Here is a 21735-nt window from a genome sequence, read left to right as displayed (position 1 = left end):
TTAGACAGCAAGCTCACTGCTCACTTTTAGGAAACGTTCAAAATGTATCTCTGAAACTTAGCAATTAAATAAAACTCTGTCTCTTTGTATTCATCTTTTCATTTGATCTGTTATTTTATATGATTTTAATTTGTACTAATAATTTCTTGTATTACTGTTGAGCTTTATCACCTGTCTGTAAAGCATTTTGAGCTGCTGCCAGCATGAGATGTGCTATATAAATAAAGATGATTCATATTATTATAATACAGGTGTTTCTGACAGTGATGCTTTAATTCAGTATGAATGTTCCTTGACTTTTCCCCGTGGACTTGGAAAAAAACTAAATGAAAAAAACCCAGAAAGAGCTAATCAGCTAAGACTGGCGTCCAAATGTTACTTCCTTTGGCTCAGTGCTGCAGTTAGGAGGCTAACGTTGCTAACAAACATGAGAAATGTCATCCAGTCAGATCTTTTTCATAAATTCATCCCCCAAAACTTCTCTTGACCTGCTCCAAATGCATCCAAGCCTTTATTAACGTCACATGGCGTGGTTGACGAGGTTTAAGGCATAGTATGACTTACAGTACTGTAAAAGTAAACAGAACTTGGCAGCCACTTTAGAAAAATACTGCTGTGCCAAATTACACATCTTCTTCAGAGTCCGACTCCCCAGCTCATGCACATACATAACACGCAGGCAGGTCATTTTACAGCATAGCTGTGTCTGAAACTGTGCCCTGTTCACCAGGGCACTATTTTGGGGTTCCACCATGTTGTAGTGGTGCCTGAAAGCATAGTATTCAAACGTTCCCACAATGTACCCCTATGTTGTTTGAAGATTCACCCGCAGTCTCTGTGAGTAGGATTAGCGAGCCCGGCTATAAGTCAGCTCTTCTCATGTGAGCGGTCAAAACGCAGGACGTTTACAGTGTTCATGCACAATAAGGAGCAAACCCGCATGACGTAGCACTACTGACAGAAATCATTTACTACCGTCAAAAACTCAGCTGCCTATGAAAGTGTTCTCCGCGGTGATCTAGATGGTTTAATGTAGTGATTGAGGGGCCATTTTAGACGCAGCACGTCTTACCAGGACTGTGTCTTTATGCCAGCTTTCTCCACAGCTGTCGCTGACCTGGCATGGTGGTGTTCTGCGGATGGCTGTGAACTGAGATTGGCTGGCAGTTTTAATGCTGTTTAATAACATGAACCATTTTTTAAACAAGAACTATTTTTTATATGTGGCTGAAGCAGCTTTAATAAACCGACCGAGTTAAAAATAATTCCTGATGAGAGATGTTTTTGCAGCCCCCTTAGCGCCCCCTTTTGACTCGCCAGGGCACCATGGCCCCGGTCTAAAGTGGCTGCCTGCAGAGTTTAGCCACACTGTGAATTATTGCTCACAGTAAGCCACACTGTGCCTTAAACGACATTGACAAGTCTGTGAGTTGTTCATTAAGGCCTGGATATGGCTTGTGCAGGTTGAGAGAAGTTTTGGGGACGTATTTATAGAAAGGATTTGGGTGACTATTGGCTTCTAGTCTTTGCTTTATAGCTCCATTGCTTTATAGCTCCAGTGCTAAACTAACAAAATAGAAGTGCAAACATACCAGAGCCAGTCAGGTACATCTAGGACAAGTGGGAAAACTGTGTACATTTGATTCTCCTCCAAACTATTTCCTTTTAAGACTTATTACTCAGTCACGTCTGCCCTGTGATGGACTGGTGACCTGTCCAGGGTGTTTCCTGCCTTCCATCCAGTGAGCACAGGGATAGGCTCCAGCTTTTCCCACGTCCCAGGAGGATAAGTGGATTAGGTAATTGGCTGTATGTATGTGTGTGTGTGCTCAGTCCCTACTATGATTATTCCGTAACCACTATCAGACTGATATGTATGTTATTAGAGTGAATTGTGCACCCCACTTTCCGACGGGGTTTAAGTGGTTATTTAGCTATCAGGGAAACACCCCAGCTTTTACTGTAAATACCCACAACTTTGCCGTAAATGAAGTGTGTCGCCTAATGTTCCATGTTTAAAAACTGCACACCCTCACTAACCCTGGCATACATAGACCAGTGAAGCAGTTAATCTCCAACTCAGTCAATCTCTCTCAAACCTCACACGTACGTATACGTACACACGCCAACTCTTCTCTTTATCCTAACGCCTGAAGAAGGGGAAAAAGCAGTCAAGCTTAAGAAAACAATTCCCCACCCCACCCTCAAGGTCAACCCATAGACTATCCACTGTGTGAATATGCAGAGAGGGAGAGAGAGGGAGAGAGAGAGATTTGCTAGATGGAGTGAATGTAACATGCATAGTGCATTCCACACCATTACAGTGGTGTGTAAAAGGATTGTTGCTTCCACTACAAAGCACACCAAGGTCATGCAAACAGATGTGTGGCATACGCTCTATTACACAACACTTATCCAGTCTTAGCTATACAGCGCAGATTTCCATTAGTGCAAAACATGCCAAAACAAGCCAACCGGTCACGCTGTCCAAAATAACTAGTCTTTAAATGCCAGCTCCTGCTAGATTTGCCCTCTCCTCAAGAGAACGTGTTGCCCACCAGGTCTGGAATTTTATTGCTCGATGATGATGATGATGATGCTGCCTTTTCAGTCTCAGCTACATAATGGTTAGCTAGCTTCATCAAGCAATTTGTCATATAAACGTGTTCTCTCTGTATGTCATGCCGCGCAGTGGTTTCCTCTTTGGCTTTCTGCTAAAAACTGTGATAGAGCACACATTAATTATAAGGAGGATGATTATGGTGATGATTTGTCCCCCAAAGGAATGCTCAAGTAAATAATAGGAAAATTATTTGTACGCCATGCCTGTTTTAGCCAAGATAAGCATGAGAAAATGTTTACGTGGCGGAAATTTGTAAAGCGTAGAAAAACAATCCATTTTAATGCAAGAGGCTTAACAGCTGGAGGACACATGCTGTTAAAATAATAATCATAATAATACACTTTGCTAGCCTTGAAACAGGCTAAGATGCAAGGTTGTGGAGGCAGAATGGGCAAATGTCTTTCTCTCAGTGTATTATGGTCGAAATCTTTTGTGAAGCAGGGCCCTGTCTCATGAAGCACGTTCAAACCAAGACAAGGCTCCTGATTAAACTGCAGCTACAAATAAATAAATAAATAAAATCAAACAAATACAAGAACTGGAGGGGTCAATTAGAGGATGCAAGGCGGGGTCCTGTCAGCATTATGCAAAATTCATCATGCATCTCATAATTGGAGATGAAACAGCAACTCAGCGGTGAGACCCAGGCGGCATTTCCAGACTAGTGGTTGTACTAGTGCACAGCTCAGCCTATTTGCCTTACAGTCCCAGGACAGATTGTTGAAGGTTGCGGTGTTTTTGACTGAACACTAACCAGCAAAAGTTGTCTTTCTGTTCTGCTTCTAAAGTCGGTTACACGCATGAGGACATTTTCTATTGTTGAATTATTTCAACTACTTGCTATCCAAAGAAATACAAGTATCTCTGCAGTAGTAGCTTTTCAGCAGAGGGCAAAAACATTCTTCACTTTCAAAAAGTTAATGCAGATTTTATTCCAACTGAATAAAATTTTCAACATGTCTATTGGTGCATTCATCAAACATGGAGAACAATGGCCAGATTCAAATGATATAGAAAAATAAAAATCGAGAAAAAAAACGGAAATTCAATTCACATGTAGGTCGACTAACTAACTAAAACAGCACTGGTTGGCCCAAACAGCCACTTACTCCCATGTGGAATAGTGGAGATTAGAGCAGAGGCTGTGAGCTCTGATGGAAGTCAGAAAATCTGCACTCGTTCTGATCTTACCAGTCTACAGCCAGCATTCTTAGACCTAATCATGAGTTTAGGTACTGCCAAGAATCACCAAGCTGATCACAGAGCAGAGGACACAGACAAAACGGGGAAACTCTAGCCACAGCCTTGAGAGTAAAGATGTTGTCTGTAATGGATTGGATCAGCCTGGAATTGCTCCCAGCACTCTTGAGCCACATAATCAAGCTGCAGAATGCTGATTACCTGGATACAAGCAGCAGAACAGAATAAAAATGTGCCCAGTGTTGTTGAACACAGGACAAAACTCAATCAAACTGAGGTCTAAGGTTATACCATCAGCATTTTCCTTGTGTATGCACGACAGCTGTTTGCTGGATTCTGATGAATTGGTTACAAGAACCTGGACTGTCAGCACAACAGATAAATACTTGATACTTGAAACCATTTCATAAAAATGTTGAAGTGATCACTGAAAGAAACCCGTCAAACAGATCTTTGAGACCTCAAGTATGAGCACGAATGCCACCGCCGAAGGTCATGGGCTAAGAACTTCATTTGCAAACAGGTTGCCCTCTTGTGGTTAGTTCCTGGAACTGCAATCTAGGAACAGCTGAGCACATACAAAGCTTTCCTTCAATTTTTTTTTTGAGAAAAACCTGTTTGAGAAATTATTGAAATTAGACCAACCACCATAAACTTAAGAAACATTAATATTTTAATCAAATGCCACCAATTAAAAATAGCATTTATACAGCTTTCCAAAAATGCATCCAACGCACAACATGGTTGGTAAAATACTGCAGAGGAAAAAAAAATACAACATATATTATGTACCATATATGTATATATACTGTAATATTTACAGACATACGTATACATGGTTTAATAACATGGTTTAATATCGAATTTAAGAACATTATTCAAAGTCTTCTGAAACAACCTTGGAGAAGTTTCTGTAACATGCATTTTAGTCACGCTGAGGTTACACTTTTTTTTTGGTTCAAAACCTCTCTAAAAAGTCTATTTACAATCCTTCTCACAAAATCTTAAAACATGCTCGTTTTGTAAACACATACACAACAGAACAGACTTTTATTTTAAAACAGGATGGATATACAATATTAAATACAAATATTTACATGGTTTATAGATTAAAGATTTCCGCTTTGGCTCACTTCAGAAACATCTCCAGCTTCTCCAGGCTCACAGGAGGCATGAGAGCAACTTCAAAGAAAACCCTGCCAGAAAAACAAATTGGATATTTAAAAACAAGAGAAAAAGATCCAAACTGGCATGTCAACTGTCATCTGAGGCACTGAAATATGAATGAACTGCTGAAAAATTCCAGACATCTGCAGGAGGCAGAGAATAGTTAATTATGAATGAAACTCTGTGAGGAAACATCATTGAGAAACATCACATCATGATCACAGCCATGTCAACTCAGTTTGAGAGGTTTTAAGATTTAAGAGGTTATCATACAAATGCCAAAGTCATTACCAAACATACTGCAAGGAATGCGTTAAAACTTGACACTTTGTCTGAATAGACATGGTCTAAATGTGCTTAAGGACATAAAAGAACATAAAAAGCATAAACACAAAGCCCTAATTCTAGTGATAAACTAGTCTGCTTGCTTGTAGAAAACACCCAGAACATTTATAGCTTTACTAACTTATAGCAAGCAAAACATTTTATTCCACATTTTATTCCGGCATGTTTCAAGCAAGTTTACTTACTAAAAACTGATTTATGATGCAAAAATCTAACTAATGGATCCTACTTCTAACAAATGTAGCCACTTCAACACAAGCACTTTTACAGAGGAGTTTGATGATAAAACAGGCAAGTGCTTTACCTGCATGAGACCTCAAGTACCACAAAATTACGGTGAGGGCTCAAGCATGAACAGAAGCCAACACATTACTAGGAAAGACAATGACTTCTTGATTATGGCTGGTGAAATGCCTCATTTCTGTTATGCTTTTGTTTCCATGGTTGAGTTTTCAGCTTTCATAAGTGAAAAACATTATGGTGCTGTATTATATGTATTACTCTTGAGGCATCTGCGATAAACAGCAAAAAATCTGCCCCTCAAGTATGCATGGCTGATACGGCACAGAAGTGAAGCAGCATGGCCGGGCCAATTAGAGCATTTCTGTAAGGCTTCTGATTTTAGTCCAATTTTCAGTTTTTGCATGTGAAAAAACTTGACAGACATTTTGCACATGATTCAGGATCAAAGAACATGTTAGGCATTCATACTGAAGACATCCCATCCAGTTTAACAGGACCTGCATAACCAAACTGAATGTGTGCCTCATGGTGAAATACCATTTAAGGGCTTCAAGTTTGAATGACAAAACCTCAACATTACTGGTTTGCTGGTAACAGACTGGGTTTAAAGTGTATATATAGACAATGAACATCAGACTCCAGTCCTCATGGGCCACAGTTCTGCAGAATTCAGTGTTGCACCTTATTAAACAAGGGATGCACCAATACAGGAAATTTTGGGCTGATGCTTACACTCAATATTTTTCTATTCACTCATGTGCTGAGGCTAATACATAACCATTTATTAAATGTAGAAATTGGAGCTACATCTACCTGGATTACTCACATATGTGTATTAGGCTCCAAAGACTATAAATAAACTGCGAACAGAAGCCCAGTGTCACCTCTTTCATAACACAAACACATCATATATCTGTCTGAATTATCAGTCTGAACCGTCAGCCAAATCTGTCCCAATGTTGATCATTTTTTATGGAATTATGTGCCAATGGCGATATGATTCTGAAATCGCTGTGCATCCCTATTAAAAACAGACCTGATTCAACTTATCAGCTAATTAGCAACGTTTTGAGATGAATTCACAGCGTTAGACAAGGGAAAACACTACTCATCAGTTGTGGCCCTCTAACAACTTTGTATTTTAAGAATTTTTTTTTTACAATCTAGTGCAGATTTTTAAATAATAGCTCTGCATTTTATACCAATTTACAGCAGTATTTTGCTGAAATTGCTGCACATTGACAGACAGAATTCAGACATGCTTTGAATAGAATGGGCTCAAACATAGTGTGTTGCATCTGATTTGCATCATCACATTTCAGCACCTACTGTTGAAAATCGCCATGCTAAAAGTAGACTTATGATCAGCATAGCTTTCAGCTACATTCTGCTATAAGGGCTTTGACAGACAGTAGTCTACCACAATGATGGAACAGATTTTTGATGCTGAGCAGCCTAATGCACATCCACACAAAGGAAAAAAGGTACAGTAACTGCATCTCATATTCTGGAAACATGGTGGGATAGTCATGGATACTGATGATCAATAATCAGACTAAAGTCTACTAAACATTACATTCATGATAATATATGCACACAATGGCCTACAACTTGCCTCACTGCTGATAAGTGAGGAACGTAACTGAAAAGTAACTGGTTTGCAGAAATCGGAAATGTTCCCGTCTGTCCCTTTTGTCTTTTATGAGATAATTGAGGGGTGAGAGGACACATTCTCTCTCATACAGTGCGTGTTTACTAAAAAGGTGACAAAAGAAGTGGTGCAAGCTATAAAGGAAAAACAAAACTCACTGACAAGTATGGGTTATGGGTTTATAGCATAACCTGGACTGCAGGTTCAATTACTTACACACAAAGCTATTCAAACAGTTTAGTGTCAACTTCTCACATCATGTAGATGGTATTTATATTGTCTGAAAGCTTTTATTTGTTAACACATACTATTTTAACAGCTTCACACCCTGATGACATAAGAACTGTCTCTACAGCCTTACACAATGTGAATGAATAAAACAGGAAGATAGTTTCCTATTGGTCTTTCTAAAATCTAAACATATTCACTTACAGTTCTGCTATTGTTTCTGATTAATGGTCTGGTAAAGACACATCTTAAAACTCACCTATTTTAGAAGTATAAACAAGCTCATGAGCAAACACATTGTCTACAAAGCGAACACACAAATACTTGCGGTATTTAAATCGTGACACCTCGATGGATTAACCAAGCACTTGAGTACCTGAATGCCTGTGTACATCCGTAGTTGAGACACATGAAAACGGAGAACACAATTTCATTTTTCTTAAAGTTTCATTTTAACTCTTTCACCCAATGCATAACTAATTAACCAGATGACACGTCAACTGCCAAGTAGTTAAAAATAGGGTTATATAGTTCAGGTCAGACAGTCTGTACCAACTAGCATATGTTTAGGTCCTACCAAAGTTTAAAATGTTAAGTGTTACTAAAACACAAATATGTTCAATTTCAGAAGCAGCTTGTGGGGCCCAATCAGTATGAAAAAACTATTTTGAGGGCATTAAGGCTTAGCAGATGAAAACACTGACATTCTCTGGAAGAGTCAGGATGTGCTTGAATTATCCCAAAAACGGAAATAAACTACAAAAAAAAAAAAAAAAAAAAAAAAAAAGGCACCAGCAATAAATAAATAAATAAATTAATCTGACTGAGCAGGCTTACTTGTGAGAGTACTTGCTCCGGACGGTGGCAAGCTTACTGTCAGGGGTGCTGCTCAGCATGTGCTGGAGTTCTCGGGCCACGGGCGCCAGATCTTCTGCACTGTAGCCTGAATGGAATTGCAGGCATGGGTTCTAAAAGGGAGAGCAAATTTTGTGATATTACCAAACAATTTCTATTGCCATCCAACAGTCTTTGCCCTTTACACTAAACATTATTTAAGCTTTGTTTATAAATACTGCAATCAAGGCTTTTTGGGCCACTTTCGATGTCTTTACAACCAAATTGGGCGATGACCGATTACTGGGTTGATTTTTCTGTACACGTTCTGAAAGGGACAGCAGGTTTGTGATTTATTACCAAATAGTGTTTGTTGTCATCAAATAGCCTATCATTTTGCTATTACACATTACATACAATTTTTAGTAGTTTAGTTGTAGTTGGTCTTTTACCTTGACTTTTTGCAGGCTAAATGTACACACTGATATGAAAATTATATATGAATATGTATGCACCTCTCACTTTGCTCATGGACATTATGCTTGTGGACACAAATACTGCTTACAAAAGAAAATATTTCTACATGGAATACGGCAATTTAATGTAACACTCAATATATAAACAAACAAGACACTAAAAAAAACTCAATAGAAAATGTTAGCACAGGCTGTGCTAGGAGGTGGAGATAACTACAGTGGCGGGGGGACCTCAGGACAGCTATATGGAAGAGCGGTGCTGCGCATGAATTACAGAATATACTATAAATTATATACAACCCCAATTCCAATGAAGTTGAGACGTTGTGTAAAAAATAAAAACACTACGATGATTTGCAAATCCTTTTCAACTTATATTCAACTGAATACACTACAAAGATATTTAATGTTCAAACAGGTAAACTTTGTTTTTTGCAAATATTCACTCATTTTGAATTTGATGCCTACAACACGTTTCAAAGAAGTTGGGACAGGGGCAACAAAAGACTGGGAAAGTTGAGGAATGCTCAAAAACACCTGTTTGGAACATTCCACAGGTGATCAGGTTAACTGGAAACAGGTGAGTGTCATGATTGGGTATAAAGGGAGCATCCCTGAAAGGCTCAGTCGTTCACAAGCAAGGATGCAGAGAGGTTCACCACTTTGTGAACAATTGCGTGAGCAAATAGTCCAACAGTTTATGAACAACGTTTCTCAACGTGCAATTGCAAGGAATTTAGGGATTTCATCATCTACAGTCCATATCATCATCAAAAGATTCAGAGAATCTGGAGAAATCTCTGCAAGTAAGCAGCAAGGCAGAAAACCAACACTGAATGCCCGTGACCTTCGATCCCTCAGGCGGCACTGCATTAAAAACCAACATCATTCTGTAATGAATATCACCACATGGGCTCAGGAACACTTCAGAAAACCATTGTCAGTGAACACAGTTCGTCGCTCCGTCTACAAGTGCAAGTTAAAACTCTGCCATGCAAAGCGAAAGCCATATATCAACAACACCCAGAAACGCCGCCGGCTTCTCTGGGCCCGAGCTCATCTGAGATGGAAAAGGACTGTCTGGATTGTTATCAGTGCAAAGTTCAAAAGCCAGCATCTCTGATGGTGTGGGGGTGTGTTAGTGCCCATGGCATGGGTAACTTGCACATCTGTGAAGGCACCATTAATGCTGAAAGGTACATACAGGTTTTGGAGCAACATATGCTGCCATCCAAGCAACGTCTTTTTCAGGGACGTCCTGCTCATTTCAGCAAGACAATGCCAAGCCACATTCTGCACGTGTTACAACAGCGTGGCTTCATAGTAAAACGGGTACTAGACCGGCCTGCCTGCAGTCCAGACCTGTCTCCCATTGAAAATGTGTGGCGCATTATGAAGCGCAAAATACGACAACGGAGACCCCGGACTGTTGAGCAACTGAAGTTGTACATCAAGCAAGAATGGGAAAGAATTCCGCCTACAAAGCTTCAACAATTAGTGTCCTCAGTCCCCAAACACTTACTGAGTGTTGTTAAAAGGAAAGGTGATGTAACATAGTGGTAAACATGCCCCTGTCCCAACTTCTTTGGAACGTGCTGCAGGCATAAAATTCAAAATGAGTGAATATTTGCAAAAAACAATAAAGTTTATCCGTTTTAACATTAAATATCTTGTCTTTGTAGTGTTTTCAATTGAATATAGGTTGAAAAGGATTTGCAAACGACAGTATTGTTTTTATGTATGTTTTACACAACGTCCCAACTTCATTGTAATTGAGGTTGTATATATTAAAATGCCGCCTGTAATTTCAAGTTATTTTAGCAACCAAAGTAGCAACAGCTAAAAATAAATAAATAAACAAACATTTATTTATTTATAATATATACAGCATATAGCGAGGACAGTTGATAAGATCATTGGGGTCTCTCCATCATGGACATCTACACCACACGCTGCATCCGCAAAGCCACCAGCATTGTGGACGACCCCATTCATCCCTCACACTTTTTTCACTGCTGCTGTCTGACAGAAGGTCAGCATCCATGTCACCACTGCCAGACTCTGCAACAGCTTTGTTTCGCAATCAGGTTTTAAAACTCACAAGGATTGATCTGAAAGCCCCCCCTCACACCTTTTGATGCTCTACTTGCACTATCTGGAACATTTGTTTGCACACTATGTCTGCACTTTGTACTTTTTGTTCCTTGTTGCACCGTGTTGTTCCTGGAGAAACATAATTTCACTCCACTGTGTACTTGTACACAGATAGAATGACAAAAGCCTCTTGAATTGAAATAAATGAATGTGGTCTTGGCTTTATGTACACATGAATTACATTATAAAATCGCATAACAGATTCACAGAATTAATCTGAATAAACTGGCTGATTGCCAATTCACGTGTTAGGAGCAAAAGCCGGCTGATTCCAACTCGACAAAGAAGAAGAAAAAAAAAAAAAAAAAAAAAAAGAGGGGTTAGTCTGTGTGCGCTCATATATGTATGAGCTAATAAAATTATCTTTTGGTGCTGATCTTCTGCTTTGACCTCTACTTCAAATCTGAAAGCTCACAGCACACAAGCAATTTACTAAAGACACACACACACACACACACACACACACACACACACACTTCACTGAAATGTTATAGCTGTTGCCATAAGAAAAGAAGAAGCAGTTAAACAGTCATTACCCGGTATCCCTGCAAGTGTGTCTCAGTGCTAGAGGAATCTGGAATTACCGTACATTACAGCTTCATGAGGGTTAATAGAAAAGACTTTTCATTAGGGTCCATTTCTAATTCAGTTCTACATCAGTACACAATGCCTCTCAGCACAGACTGCTGATTAACACCAAACACCACCTTTCTGTAGGAATACAACAGCAGCATAAACAGTTTGTGTAGCATTAAGGTGCATGTTTTGAATAGGAGACTTAAGATGTGATAAACTGAGTCTGAGATTTGAGTGAGTGGGTGAGGGACCGAGCATGTATGTGTAGGAGCACAAACTCACCCATCCCCCCAGGTCCTTGGTAACCAGAGCTATGAGCAGGCAAGCAGAGGCCAGCAGAGACGCTCGGACTGGGACGAACTGCATCTCCAGCAGACTGAGCTCACAGACGAACCGTGCCAGAGTCAATGTGTCCATGCCTGCATTAACACACTACACACAGGAGAAGCATGTATTAAATGAGCTACTTCTATAATTAGCTACTGTTGTTCATCCTGTGTTAACTATTGTTAACTGCTATGTTTGCTATTATAAGTAGCTACATTTGGCTACTGTTATAATTAGCTACTGCTGTTTGTACAGCGACTTTGCCAGCTATCAAGCATAATAACTTATACGGCTCAAGTTTTAGTTATGCCAACCTTACACTAGAAGACTATGACAAGACTTTTGAAAGATTAAGTCTGACATCTTTTCACATCTAGAGACAATGTCACAGCTTTTAGTCACATGACTGATGACCCTGATTTTGCAAAGATTGGGAATCTTGCAGGGTCACTATTTACAAGACTACAACTATATTTGAGATTAATTCCCATCATGCACCTGGTGAAACTGTACAAGAAAAAAAAAAAAAAAAAAAAAACACCTTTTCCTTCTCCACTCTGTGGTGGTACAAATGGGAAGATACCTTGGCTGAGCGTGTAAAGATCTGGGGCTCAGCTCAGTTCACTGTAGAACTGTATAATCTGGCAGATCATCACCAAGAATTTTTTAATTAACCTGTGAAATGTGCAGTTATTTTTTTACTTAAAGATTTGTACAACAAAATATGCAGCGATTCAGCATTGTTGACTGGATGTTACGAACTAAAACAAAAACAAAACAAAGAAAGACAAGAAAAAAAGTAACAAAAAGCAAAATTTAAAAAAAGGATTGACTTGAAATAAAAAAAAAAAAAAAAAAAGCCAGTATACATTTTTAGGTTAATATGATTATTATTTAAAGTGGAGCAGATTTGGCTTTTTTTTCCTCTACAACAGTGAAAACACTTGAAAAGTCATTTAGTGTAAGATCAGCATTTGTTTTAAAGAAATGTGATCTGTAACTTGTTAAAATTTTGGTTAGATTAGATGACAACTTCAGCTCAATTAGCTATTGCATTGGGCAACATACTTGCTACCTACACCTCTTCCAAGTTATTTGACCCGTTTGCTTTAAATACCTCATTTATTGCATGTAGCAATTCATTCTGTTCATCAAAATGAAAAATTGCCAGATTGAATCTGCGACAAATTAAAGATTAACGAAGAGGTCTGAAAAACTCCCATCAAATCTGTCCCAAGTTTAATTTATGATTTCAGGCTTTACAGCAGGACTTGCAGCAGCTCAGACACTCCATATTTTAGTGCGTTCTTTTTCTCCATACATACTTTAACAGCGAGGATTCACCCTGTTTTTTTCCTTAATAATAATAATAATAATAATAATAATAATAATAATAATAATAATTATAAATAATAACGATCCTACATTTGTGAATAATCTAGATTCCCAAACTTATTACAACGCAAAATGATTAGTCAGCACCAGTAATATAACTCTCTATAGCCAGAGTTTTGTTTGTTTGGTCTTGGCTACTGCAGAAACATGGCAGTGCAACATATTGGAAGAGGACCCACTCCTTTGTAGATACTCCTTTGATATGAAGGGCTCATTATAAGCTAATAAAAACACAATGATTTATAGTTGAAGCCAAAAAAATGTTTTGTAGACTGTATTCCATTTCTGCTAAAAGACCCCCTTAAATCTAACACTCTGGTCCTTTAATGTTGGTGGTCCTAATTTAATCAGCTTTGTGTTTTTTTCTCTGGCTGAACTTTCACGTCTTCAAGTCTTAAGTCTGAATTGAGTAACAGTTAAGGGTGAACACAAGTCTGTCAAAAACTCCTCGTCCATCATCCCTCCTTACCCAGACACCAAGGCTCAATCTCATTTCTTCTTTTACCCCTTCGTCTTGTTTTCGAGTGTCACCTTAACCCCTTGAAACTGAATTACAAGGGGTAGTGGTTGAAATCTTGCCTTATGAAATGGAACGAATCTCAAAGAGGGGGACAATTATTCATTATCACCCAACTAATTCTTCAGTAATACGAAAGTGAGATTCAGCAGCTTCTTGTTTGAATTCCCATTCCACCTTAAATGGTGCATCAGTTACATTCTGGCGCATCAGACATCTGAACTGCTGAAACATTTCAGGTGGAACGGGAAAATTTTCTAACTAGCTACCGAGACATTAGCATGCTATTAGCGATTTTCTTGTGCTTGTTATAAAGAAAAGGACCATGATATATTGGAACGACATTAAACTAAGACAATATAATTTTTATTGTATTTTTTACTCGTAAGATCTTTACAAGCACTGCTCTACTCCAACTCTGCTCTCTCACACCTTAGTTTTCATCACTTTCTCAAACAGTTGTTTTGAGCAGTGAGAAAGGAGCCCTACTTTTTTTTTTTTTCAATGGGAAGTGATCCATATGAAGTGAAAAAAACGTGCTTCATAAGAAGACATTTGCTTTTCATATTTCCACTCATAGATGAGGAACACATGTCAAAACTGGGAAAGGGCTGTATTCAGTCAGAAAAGCTGTTTTATTCATTTACTGAATCCATTACCCATTCACTTGCATATTGTCAATGAGGAAGATGTTGAATCTCATTTCATTAAGAGGATGTGACTGTGTATAGGTTTTAAACATACGCCTACATCTACTGCATAACTGGGCTCTGTCACCAAGACTCAAATTCGACTGGCAGTGATGCCACAGTCATCTGTGGGTGGGAGTTTGTGAGAGTACAGCTGGCTGTGCTGTTATTGTGTGGGCAGAATGATTTTGCTCCTCTCTCACTGTGAATACACAGCATTGCTAGTTAATCAAGGGTGTCTGTTAGCTCATGAATGCAAAATGCAGCAATGTGTTCAGCCTTTCTCTGAGCAATCGCCTACACGTGTCATGGAGAAAGCATGTCAGCCCTTGACCTGACAGAAGAGTGGGCTAGAAATCTGCTTTGACTAAAATTTGTAGAACAAGTAAAAATTTTAAAAAGTTGCAAAATGTCCTGCGAATAACTAAAAACCAAATGCTATAACTGCAGCCATGCAGTATTAAGTAGGTTTCACATTATTGTGGGTTGTGAGCCTGCCTTGGCAATTTATTTGAACAGAGACATTTCTTTTTGACATACAGCATGCAACCTCAGGAACAAACAAAATTTTTAAAACGTTGATCCAGCTGGTTGCTGAACTTCAAAAGAGCAGCCAATCACAGCCTGCTGCCATTTCACCAAAGAATACTGCAAAAAGCATAGTTTGTATTTCAGATTTTCTTACAGTCATCAGTTAAAACATATCAGAACCAGTCAACGTTTAGGATGTACACTCAGTGCTCATCAAGTCAACTTACCATGTGGGTGCACTTGGTAGTTCTGACACTTAAAATTTGCATTCCATCTGTTTCTCTGCATTACTTGACTTCGTTTATCAATGGAATTTGGGTATTGGATCATTCTCAGTGCTAAGTGGACCTGATCAAATGGACAGTGAGCCAGCAAATGTACCTATAAACTGGCCAGACAGTGTAAGATAAAGTCTCATATGGGTCACCTAAAATACTGGAACTACTTAATTTTCTGAAATAAAGCAAATATCCCTTTACAGATTTGTGCCGTTGACGCTTATTTAATGATTGAACCATCTTCATTACACAGACCCAACAGTCACTGTTTCAGAATCCAGCTGACATACAGTAGATGCTACATGCTAATACTAACGAATATGCAACTCTAGCTGTGCATTATAAAAGGCTGTGCATGCTCTCCATTTATTTTTAGATCCGTTTACTCACCTTCGCGTAGCGGCGTAGAAAGCGATAGGCAACAGGAATGTTTATGTCAAAGTTCAGCGCTTGCAGAATATTTGCTTCCATGGTAATGAGCTGTGAGCGTTTGTATGCATCATCGCAGATATACAGGAAGTCGTCAACACAAGGGGGGAGCCGCTCCTGAAAAAGAACAAACCCACATCCAAAATTAGTACCAAACAATCCCCAAATGCATATAGATTTTCCATTAGGTAAGGGCACTTCAGAAGTCTGCCATCCAGTCTGGTGACCTAAAAGAAGAGCCTTAGTGTTTCCAAGGGAATTTTAACAGAGCAGGAGGGAAAAGGTTAAAGATTCACTGCTAATGTATTTTCGACTGACCCAAACATTAATTAAATTAAGTGACCCTTATTAGTCCCAGAGCAGGGGAATTTCACCTCTGCATTTAACCCATCCGTGAAGTGAAACACCACATACACACTAGTGAGCACACACACACACACACACACACACACACACACACACACACACACACACACACACACACACACACACACACACACACACACACACTAGGGGGCAGTGAGCACACTTGCCCGGAGCGGAGGGCAGCCCAATCCGCAGCGCCCGGGGAGAAGTTGGGGGTTAGGTGTCTTGCTCAAGGACACCTCAGTCATGTGCTGTCGGCTCTTGGGATCAAACCGGCGACCTTCCAGTCACGAGGTTGGTTCCCTAACCTCCAGCCCATGACTGCCCCATTATGTTATAAGCCAGATGTAAGGCAATGCTCTGAACACATGAAGCTATAGGTACCACTGCTGGCAGAAAAAAAAAAGGTTACCAGCAGTAAAAGAGGGCAGTACTTCTGTTGAAGTAAAGAAAAGCTTTCGGCAAAAGGCAGTGGTTCAACAACATAGGCATTGAAAGACTGTTTTCATGGTTGTTCTAACAGTGTTGAGTAATGGTAGTTTATTAATTTACTAGCTTTACAACTAATTCTAATATTTTTGGCATGTAATGCTGATAGATTCTGTGTTTATGCTTTATTTTTATTTTTTTTATATTTTCACTCTTGTGAAGAACATGCAGCTCTACTTAACTCCACACAAACCTGTGCAACTATACACACTGTTGCATTGCTTTGACATTACAACCAGTGTTACACACTCAGTAAGCATAGCTAGCAAACAAGATGGCTAATCAGTCAATTCAGCCACTTCAGGCTCATATTTTCATAGCTGCAAAAAATTAATTAAAAAAAAGATACAATTAAATCATTAATCACAATTATGCATAACAATTAATCATCAGCTAAAAAACTGATTGTGACAGCCTTATACATCCCGTTGGAAAGACTGCCTATTTAAAAGCAAACAAACAAATATTTTTAAAAAGTTGGCAAAGGATTTTAATCACCTACCAGATTACTTGGCAAGTAAGTAAAAAAGTTCATTTCAGGTATACAGGCACAATTTTCCAATATTCAACACACGGGTTTTGGCAAACATGACATGATAATATGGAATCTGTTCATATCTTGGAATCTGTTTATTATAAAAAAAAGCTCAGCTTACTGGGCACTGAGCAGGTATCGGTGATGTGCTGTACACTGATCAATGCATGTATGGGTGTATCTCGCATTTCGAGTCGAAGGTATGAGTGAAGCGAACAATAAATAAATAAATAAATAAATAAATAAATAAATAAAGCGAGCATATGTGCATCTCTCACCTCAAACTTGCAGGCAAGCAGCATGGCCGTGGAACCAATCAGCTGTAAAGATTCTCTGCTGGCCTGAGCCACAGCCAGGTAATGATCTGTCATCTTCACTGCCAAGTAAAGGGTCTCATGGTTCAACTCAAAATTCTCCTGCAAAAAAAGGAAGAGAGACATGAGCAGGATTTCCATTTAACTTTGCATACATTTCAGAAATGTCAGTAAAAGAAAATTGCCCAGTGTACACATTGGAAGAACATTATCTTTAATTAGCTTTTGGTAGAGCTGTTTTGGCAGCACTCTGTCAATTGTACATAGCTGCAACCCCAATAGTTCAGAGATGCCAGGGAGAGCAGAGAGCAGTAACTTTAATAAGGGCTGCAGTTACTGTTCCACTTAACCGCTCAAAAAAAAAAAAAAAAAAAAAAAACCCCATACACCTCCATTATTGTTTCTCCTTTTCTCTTTTATCGATACACCAACTTCTCCATCTCATCTACGTGTAAAAACATTTTGGAGATTTTCCACACAGATTTTTAGTGAGCATTTTTTATTTATTTTTTAAAAAAAGGGAATGAAACGCCCAAAACTATAGGCAGATCAGAGCATTTAAGAATGAAATATTTTCAAAACGTTCCGTTTGAACTTTTCTGAAATGTACTACAGTATGTTGGACAGACTGTAGATTAACAGTTTAATACCCAGCACCCCACATGAGAACAGATCAGCATTATACCAACATATCGCAGTAATTCAACATCCAGCACTAACCTGCACCTCTACCAGCCAGTCTACTAGAATTGCCCTCATGCTCTGGTTCAGATTCAGCTGTCTGTCCATGTAATCATGCAATACAAACTTCTCCTGGAAAAGGTTTCAGACATACAAGACAAGATATGGTTATTTTTGATAAGCTGATGTTTGTTTTGCACCACACAAAAAAAACCCTTGGGTTCATTAAAAAATAAATAAAATATAACTTTCGATATAAATATCTGCTCTCGAGTTCACTAATTTCATATGATTAACTTAAAAATTCACTTTTTTAAAAATACTACTTAGACATACCTTTGGACATAATTATTTTACAAATAAATGTTTGTATATGAATGCTTGTTATTTGACATAATAAAAATAATTATTCAGTCGCTGTAGATGCATGTAAGAGTAGTACAACACTACTGACCACAGTGTCAGCAGTTATTTTCTCATTTGAAGAAGTAAGATCAATACAATAACTCACTTCTCTGTTCTTCAGGTAGTCAAAAATGTCTTTGGCATATTCTGGTGTCTGGGTGCAGTCATTTGAAGGATCAGAGTCTATGTCAAACTCTGGGGGTATCTGGGGAAAAATGTAAATAAAAGACTCATATGTAAATCTACAATTTGGAATCTCTCTGAACTTCTCAGACAATTACAAAAGTTCATTGAAAAGCCTGTATCCCTGACATTACCTGTGGAGGTAGCAAATGTGGGGGAAGGGGGGCTTTAGAAAGGGGCTCCTCCGGTTTCTCTGCCGGGGATGCCCTCTTCTGCGCCTCTTCAGACTGACCCTCAGAAGTGACCATGGCCAACCTGGAGAGAAAGTCAAAGGTTAGGCCGCAGACTATCTAGGAACACAGTACATTAAGTAATCACTGCTACTTAGGACACATAGTAAGAAAGTGAGTAAACAAACAAACAAAACAGTTATATAAATAAATTATGTCCATATAATTCAATATACTAAAGAGAGACAGACAATTACTTATTCAGGTTGGCTTCATTCTTGGCAGCCACTGAGGTGGTCTTCTGCACCTTCTTCACTGGACCTTTTTTCTTGATAGGATTGCTAATCTCAATCTTGTGAGCCTAAAGTGCAAGGACAACTTTGTATGTTATGATGTTCACGTTAACACTTCAGTTCTTACAAAGGCAAGTTGATTATAGCCAAGACCCTTGCTTAAAACACTGCTTCATTTATTGGCAGCACAACACAAAGAAAACAGATTACAACAGCAAACAAGTGTTCAAACATGTTCAAATGGTGTTAGACTACAGTTAATGTGCCCATCATGACGATTAACATATGAATGCACCTCTGCAGGAAACCCAGGTTCACCAGGATCCACCTCAAGACAGTGATTATGTATAATAGATGTTCTTTCTGTGTCAGTGATTAAAAGAAAAAAGCAAAAACAGATACCAAACCACCCACAAACTGTAGCATTTCCCCTGTACCAGCTGAAACTGCTGTGTTAGTGTGCATATGAGCAACCTTGTACAAATTCTATATTTCATTACTGTAAAAATGATTAAAGAGATTCACATGTCTGTAAAACTCAGACATCTTTGGTTTTAACCGATTAACAATCCAGGTTTACTTCATACAAAGGCATATTATTCAGTAACTACAGGGACTTCAATGCAAAGTAACGGATCACTAGGTAATAAAACTTTGGGCCTGTCGTTTGGCCCATGGCTTGTTAAAGGGTTAAACAAACAAGTATTATAGTGAACTGGCGCACAATCCGCACTTACGCTCCTCTCACTGTCCACAGCACCAAACTGAAGAGTCAAAAAACACTGAGACACAGCCTAGTCAAGCAGATGAATACAAATGAGGCTTGCATACAGTGCACACTGGCAAAGCGTTTACATTAGACTATCAGACTTACATTAGTGATGTCGATAAATGCAGTCCTCTTCCTAGGAGCCCCTTGAGGAGGAGATGTAGATCGCTTGGCCTGAGAGGCATCGTCCTGGCACACAGGCAGGTTTTAGGTTGTTTATATGCATATAATCATCACAGGAGAAAACAATGTTTCTACTGTAATAAAGAATACTTGCTTACCTGATTCTCGGAGCTCTTAACATGCAGCTTTGGGATCTTGCTGACCATTGGTTTCTTTCCTCTCGAAAACGGCATTTTCTTTCCTTCTTTCTTTCTCCTTATAATTAAATGACAGACCTTAGTTAACCATCAACTTGATTTATTATGCCAGTTTGCTGGATTTTGGGAGAAAGATTAGCATATATCATAAAAGTTAACATATCGGCAGCCATACACATACTGGTAAGTTAACTTGGTGGTTGGTTAGTGTAGTGGTTAACACCTCTGCCTTGTAGACTGGGGTTCAATCCCCCACCAGGGCAAGCACCCTACACTATACCAATAAGAGTCCTTGGGCCTACCTGTGTAAAAATGATAAAATTGTAAGTCGCTCTGGATAAGAGCGTCAGCAAAATGCCATAAATGTAAATGTAAACTTGCCAACAGACAAAAAACAGAGAAAATATATTATTAGAAATATAATCTAATATTTTATTAACTTTGATCAAAATATTGTCTCACGTATAGTTTAACTATTTTGTCTGACACATGAATAACATTTTACCTAGGTAAATAAAATGTAAAGCTTTTCCTGTACGTCTCAAACATTTCAGTGACCAGTGCAGTAAGAATCATGATGATTCTGATCTGTCCCCGAAACTTATTACAGTTTAATGTTATGTTAAGTTTTTCCTTTCTCTTAAGGGCGGACGTATGAGAATACAAACTCAGTAAATAAAAAAAAGTCACGGGTCCTTCTCCGGCACAGTACTGACACATGCGTTAACGTTATTTTCTCTGAAACAAAGCAAAGCTGATCTTAAGAAAGTCAGTTTTCCTACATCAGGCATGTCTCACTAGCTAACTTAGCCTGCCTGAGTTAAACAACCAACCTGGCCACGCTTCCTCAACCGGAGCCACTCACAACAAGCGACTCAAAACAAACGTTGGTAGCTAGTTAACCTAGCTAGCTAACTCAAACAATTCGCCACAAACCAGCACCCGGTTAACTTACAGCCAGCGCGGAGTAGACAGGCTGCATTAAACGGGACATATACACACATTAATCAAAGAAGAGCGTCTTATTCGCCAGTTTCTTGTTTGAATTCTCCCGTTCCACCTTAAATGGTGCAACAGTTGCATTCTGATGCCGGCACCAGAAGTAACTGCCGCACCATTTAAGGTGGAACGGGGGAATTCAAACAAGAATAATCGTAAATTAAGACTTAACGTTACATCCACGCAAAGTCGCTCAGATACGTTAGGCTGGCTAACAGCGGCTAACCTAACTAAGCTAGCTCTACTACGGAGGAAGGAAGTTCAGCCCTGCCGTTAAGACAACACAAAGAGTCGGAGACTTACCGCCGTGCGATGAATACACACTCGATATACGACTTCTCGGGAGAGTCCTATCAGCCAGTGAACGTGAACATAGACCCAAACTAACGATTTATATCCACAAACGCGCTGGAAAAGCTTCTTCTCGTAACGCCGCACACTCGCAGCAGCGTGCATCCAAAAACCGCACGCATCCGCTGATTGGACGAGATCTGCAACCAGTGAACCAATCAGTGCCAGGCTAGGATGCCGTTGCTAGGGGCGTGGTT

The 21735-nt window shown here is 39.1% G+C and overlaps 1 protein-coding gene across 2 annotated transcripts; it reads right to left on the bottom strand.

Annotated features, from left to right (window-relative positions):
- Positions 1-4662: 4662 nt before the first annotated feature.
- ccnb3 (cyclin B3) lies at positions 4663-21650 on the bottom strand. 2 transcript variants are annotated; one of them, XM_017681462.1, is made up of 13 exons: positions 21491-21650; positions 20150-20246; positions 19974-20057; positions 19837-19893; positions 19064-19167; positions 18771-18891; positions 18560-18658; positions 18088-18180; positions 17332-17469; positions 15625-15780; positions 11780-11929; positions 8295-8425; positions 4663-5019 (listed from the first exon to the last, which is right to left on the bottom strand). In XM_017681462.1, exons 2-13 carry the CDS (start codon positions 20222-20224, stop codon positions 4953-4955), a joined length of 1275 nt encoding a protein of 424 aa, XP_017536951.1. In that variant the 5' UTR covers positions 20225-20246; positions 21491-21650; the 3' UTR covers positions 4663-4952. The 2 variants fall into 2 exon arrangements, with proteins under 2 accessions (XP_017536951.1, XP_017536952.1); XM_017681463.1 differs by lacking the exon at positions 19837-19893.
- Positions 21651-21735: the final 85 nt, after the last annotated feature.

This window comes from Pygocentrus nattereri, chromosome 2, assembly GCF_015220715.1.
Source record: "Pygocentrus nattereri isolate fPygNat1 chromosome 2, fPygNat1.pri, whole genome shotgun sequence".
Lineage (NCBI taxonomy): Eukaryota > Metazoa > Chordata > Actinopteri > Characiformes > Serrasalmidae > Pygocentrus > Pygocentrus nattereri.
The sequence above is the reverse complement of the archived record's forward strand: the minus strand, read 5'-3'. Positions and strand labels throughout refer to the sequence as shown.